General features: G+C 40.5%; 1 protein-coding gene across 1 annotated transcript; it reads left to right on the top strand.

Moving 5' to 3' along the window:
• The first annotated feature begins 376 nt into the window (after positions 1–376).
• On the top strand, positions 377–1946 carry LOC140353320 (trace amine-associated receptor 13c-like). The gene is made up of 2 exons (XM_072437819.1): positions 377–543; positions 1142–1946. The coding sequence occupies exons 1-2, from the start codon at positions 377–379 to the stop codon at positions 1944–1946; spliced, it is 972 nt and encodes a 323-aa protein (XP_072293920.1).
• Positions 1947–5943: the final 3997 nt, after the last annotated feature.

Below are 5943 nucleotides of genomic sequence, written 5' to 3'. Positions count from 1 at the left end.
GGCTCAGACCCAAGTATTCATAGAATGGAAGACATTGTGGAGGAGTTATTTGGACATACAGTTGACAAAGTGTGCACTAAAGCACATCAAAGCACTTTTTACGAAAACTCAGGGTTTATTATACTGATTGTGTTTTCATGAAAATGGTTATTTGAACCTGAAAAACCCTGGCTGTCTTCATAGCATTGTGAAATAGTGTGGTAAAACCATTTGGTGCAATAATCATCATTCATTTATACAGAAAGACTTTGCCAAATCTCTTGAGTGGTGCCTCCCTGCTGTAATGTTTCCCTGTTGTGTTTGCATTGTGGCTGAAAATATGACGTATAAAAGTGTTGTGAGAGAGCTCTCCTCCTCCTTCTCTCTCACACACACCATGGAGACACCAGAAGACGAGCTGTGCTTTCCTCTCATCAACAACTCGTGCAAGAAGATCAAACACTCCAACACAGATGCAGCCTTTTCCTTCACTGCGCTCACCACCATCACCCTGCTCACCGTGCTGCTCAACCTGCTGGTCATCATTTCTATCTCCCACTACAGGCAGAGACCAGCCACTGCACACGCACTTTCATTCAGAATGCTCTTATAACAATGGGCATGTTCAGTTTATCAGAAAAGTGTTTGCAGGCTTATGGGCTTATGGGTACATCGTTGATTGTAAAACTCATGTCATGTTTCTTATATGTTGTTTTGGTGTTAGATTACATATTCTATGTTTTTTATTATTTCAAGCTCAAATGCAGGATATGAATGCAAATTAGTTCATTTTGATTTTAAAGAACACAATCCTGAGTTTCAGGCATGATTTGAAGGAGTTGGCAGAGCAACAGTCCTCTATCAATACAGCAATGGTGCAATTCAAATCTAATATTATTTCTCTTGAATGAGGAAATGTCCTCACAAATGAAACAAAGTCATCTTTTTTATCAAATATAATCCATTTATTTGATCAATTTAGCTCTTTATATTTCGTCACAGTGATGTAATTTTTCTTATAATTAATTACACGTCTCTGTCACACAAAATTACAGACCTCTGTTTCTATCCTTAAACTAAACATTCCCATTATAATGCCATAGAGACAACTTTTTTTCTGATTATTGAGTATTTCATTATGATTCAGATTTCTCTCTTGCAGGCAGCTCCAGACATGTACCAACCTCCTCCTCCTCTCTTTGGCCTTCTCAGACCTGATTGTGGGTATGCTGGCGATGCCGGTGGAAATCCTCTTTTATCATGGTTGCTTCTTATTGGGTGACTTTGGATGTAGCATGTATGGCTTTGTTAGCTTTCTGGTGACCAGTGTCTCTGTGGGCAACATGGTTATGATATCTATGGACCGCTATGTTGCTATATGTGACCCCATGTTTTACCACACAAAAGTCACCTACATACGTGTGCAAGCCTGTGTGATTTTCTGTTGGTTATTTTCAATAATTCATGCCATCTGGCTGTTGAGGGAGATGCTTCAGCAACCTGGCATGTATGATACCTGTTACGGAGAATGTCTATTTATTTTAAATAAGATTGAAGCAGTATTTGACCTACTTGTGACTTTTATAGCACCAATCAGTATAATAACAGTGTTGTATCTGAGAGTATTTGTGGTGGCCGTGACTCAGGCTCGAGCATTGCGTTCTCAAGTTACATCTGTGTCAATGCAGCATTCAGCGACCAAGAAATCAGAGCTAAAAGCTGCAAGGACACTCGGCGTGGTGATTGTCATGTTCATAATTTGCTCTTGTCCATATTATATTTTTACTCTTTTATTGGACAGTGGCCTCACAGACTCATCAGGGGTTACGGAAATATGGCTGATATATTTTAATTCCTGTATAAATCCAATCATCTATGCATTTTGTTATCCATGGTTTAGAAGAGCTATTAAAAGCATTGTTACACTGCAGATTTTGAAGCCAGGCTCCAGTGAAATAAACATTTAATAAAAGTACTCAAAGTATTACTCAGGAAGTAATACAATATGTATGTAATTCCTCAATTATTTTGTTAGCATTAAACTATTTCTATGAACTTGTGTAGAGCAAGACGGTATGAACCAGGATAGTTAAATAAAAGTAGATGCATTTAGAAAGTGTCCTATTTTTGAAAAAGGGAGTGTCTACTGACACCCGCGGCTCCTGAAACTGCTACGTTATTTGACCGCGCCGTTTTAGACCGCGCCGGGTTAAGGTTAGGGTTAAGGTTAGGGTTAAAGTTAGGGTTAAGGTTAGGGTTAGGGTTAGCCATGAGGCTAATATATATATATGGCAGTGCCACGGTTCCTGAAACTGCTGGGCCATTTGACCGCGCCGCCGCTCTGCATCCACGGCCTTTGAAAAAAATAAATCAAAGACAGGCACGGAAATCTTATGGGAGAGAATAAAGTTAACTTCTGTAGCTTCCTTGTTGTTAGCGCCTCACTAAGAAATTTGGTTATTATTTCTGTGGATCGGTACATAGCCATTTTATACCCTTTCAAAGTTACAGTAACACGAGTAAAAGTGTGCATTTTGCTGTGTTGGACATTTTCAACTATTCATGTTGTTTGGATATTACGAAATGTACTTGGACAACCAATTGTAATTTTTATATATAAGAGTATTTGTAGTAGCTGTATCCCAAGCTCGTGCAATGCGCTCTCAAATCTCATTCATCACAGTGGGGCTAAAACGGTTCCGAAAACTGAAATGAAAGCCGCAAAAACCCTTGGTCTTCTGGTCATCATGTTTTTCCTCTGTTCTTTCTTTCTATTGTTTCACAGTGGCAGCAGACAGTAATCTTTAACATAATTCACTGTCAACTGAAATACAGATATGTCATTCATTTGTATGCCCTCTATCTTTTAAAATTCAGAAAATAAAATGTAAATACTCAGATTCTGCAACTACTTTTCTTGTAGATGCCTGCATGGTGGTATACTTAATGCAGGGAAGTATACATATATATATATATATTTATTTTACTCAATAATCCATTTTTTCTTTTTAACATTGGTGCTCATGCTCACCTTACAATCATACTGAGATCGATCATGGTTAGGAGAGAGTTGAAATATATATATATATATATATATATATATATATATATATATATATATATATCAGAGATGAGAATCAGCACATAGTAAAGTTCGCAGATTATTCGTTAATTTTGTCTTTACTGAAAGGTGGGCTCTACCTCTTGCCTGGTCCTAGCCATTTTTTTCTGCTGTGCAGCGCTCGGCCGCAGTTAGCAAAATAGTTGAAGTTGTGAGAAATGCGTCATGTTGGAGCGTCAAGTCTGTGTCGTAGTGCGTAAAGCCTGCAACTGTTTTATCAGAATTAATGTATTTTAGTCATAGCTAATCAGAATCAGAATAGGTTTATTGTCAATGAACACATCACAAACATAGGAATTTGTCTTTATGATTCAGTGCAACATAAAACAATAAAACAATAAACAATGAATAAGTCATAACAATAAGATATAAGATTTAAAAAAAATTATCAGATTAAAGACATAAGAATACAATAGAAATAAAATATTGCTTAATAAGTACAAAAATGTACAGTTGTACAGATATACATATGTTGTGTAGAAAGTGAATAGTGGAGTGAGTGATTAAATTATGGTAAAGTGATGTAGTGAAGTGAAAGAAGTGTTCATGAGCCCAACGGGAGAGGGGAAAAAACTGTTCTTGTGGCGGGAGGTTCTGGTCCGGATGGACCGTAGCCTCCTGCCTGAGGAGAGTGGCTCAAATAGTCCATGTCCAGGGTGAGAAGGGTTGGCTGTGATCCGACCTGGAGACGTACAGGTCTTGCAGAGATGGAAGTCCGCAGCTGATCACCTTCTCAGCAGAGCGCACAATGCGCTTAAGTCTCTGTTTGTCCCTGGTTGTTGCTCCAGCGTACCACACGGTGAAGGAGGTGGTGCGGATGGACTCAATGATGGCCGTGTAGAACTAAACTATGTCAAAGTTTAGTCTATAACAGACTGCGAGAGGCGAGAATCGTTCTCAAGGTCTTTATTTGATAAAAACAGGGAAAAACAGGTAAAACAGAAGCATGTTGTTTGTATTGTAGCTGAGATTCGACTTTCAACAAGATTTAACTGTTTTATATACAGTAGCTGTTGCTTGGGTCTGATAAAATGGCATGGCATGAGTTTTAAGATTGTTTACACCAGTCCACAGATAATGAGAAAGTACACAGAAAGTGCAGTAAGAACATTGTGACCCATATGATGAATAGGACAGAGAAATATAATATAAATGCATGACAATAATTTGGATATATTCACAATTCCCCCTTTTGATCACATCCACATGTGATCACACTAAAGAGGCGCCACGCGCAACCTCACAAATTATTAGAACGTAACCCCCCAAAAACATATAAAATGTTTAAAAAATCAAATTAAATCATCAAATAATTCAGCAAATCAATAAAAGAAAACATTTGAAAAAAATAACCCATCATGAGACAAGGAGCGTCTCCAATTAATCAAATGGTGGGATGCAGATGCAATCATCAGGGAACAACACAGCATGGCAAGGCAAGTTTATTTGTAGAGCACATTTCATACACAAGGTTCCCTCTCTCTCCCTCTCTCCCCCTCTCCCTCCCTCTCTCCCTCTACCCCTCCCTCTCCCCCCCTCTCTCTCTCTCTCAACTGGCTCCGTCACAAAAGTCTAAAGAATAAAGCCTAAAGAATAAAGCCTAAAGAATAAAGCCTAAAGAATTACGCAGACACTCGATAATGCTAGAGCGTCTGCGTCTCTCCCTCTCTCTCCCTCTCTCTCTGTCTCCCTCCCTCTATATCTCTGTCTGATGTTCACTGGTGAGGGGGCAGACGCCACCCCACTGCCCCCTCACCAGTGAACATCCAGGGACGGGACATTGAGAGAGTGGACTCATACAAGTACCTGGGTGTTCATCTGAACCACAAACTGGACTGGACTGGACTCATAACACAGACGCACTGACAGGAAGAGCCAGAGTCGTCTCTACCTCCTGTAATGGCAGAAAATGGGTCATGTCATTCTAATGTTGTTTTAGGCCATGACATGTCACGGAATTAATATCTTTGTTGTTCTCCTGTGTGCAGATGGGATAAGAATATGGGGTCCTGATTACACTGAATATCTACTGTCCGGCGCCTCTTAATCATCAATTAATGCGTCAGGACCGGATTCGGTGTGGAAATGGTCTTTGATTAAGCCTCTGAAGAGATGGCTGGAACCGTCACAGACGTGATAGTCTGGTCTATCTCTTTTTGAGCTGATTTGGGTTGTGATTATCTTATGTTTGTTACCACCTATAAAAGGTGTACTTTGTAAATTGTAAAGTTAGGTAGGGACAGAACGACCTTGTCTTAGGGAGAGAGAGGGTGTTTATCCACTGTGCACGTGAATAAACTTCCACCTTTTGAGAGAGACTGAGAGACTCTGTTTCTGCTTCAAGTTATTGCCTGGTTACTCTTTACTTGATCATTGTTTACAGGAAACTGCCGTAACACTCCTGAGGAGACTCAGGTCTTTTGGAGTGACAGGGCCACTCCTGAAGACCATCTACGACTCTGTGGTGGCATCAGCCCTCCTGTACGGTGTGGCCTGCTGGAGCAGCAGCATCACAGAGAGGGAGAGGAAAAGACTGGACAAAGTCATCAAGAAGTCCAGCTCCGTCCTGGGCTGCCCTCTGGGCTCGGTGCAGGAGGTGGGAGACAGAAGGGTCCTGGCTAGATTCACATCTATACTGGACCATGAGTGTCACCCCCTGCAGGACACTCTGTCCGCTCTGGAGAGCAGCTTTAGTGAGAGACTGATCCACCCTCGCTGTGGGAGGGAGAGGTTTCGTAGGTCTTTCCTTCCTGCTGCTGTCAGACTTTATAACAAACACTGTTAGTCCTGAACACTTGCAATACTGACCTAACCATGTGCAATTCCGTCAAATGTGCAATTAC

Source organism: Eucyclogobius newberryi, unplaced genomic scaffold (genome assembly GCF_026437365.1).
Source record: "Eucyclogobius newberryi isolate DKJ021-1_F unplaced genomic scaffold, fEucNew1.0.hap1 SCAF_89, whole genome shotgun sequence".
Classification (NCBI taxonomy): domain Eukaryota; kingdom Metazoa; phylum Chordata; class Actinopteri; order Gobiiformes; family Gobiidae; genus Eucyclogobius; species Eucyclogobius newberryi.
This window is presented reverse-complemented; position numbering and strand designations above follow the sequence as displayed.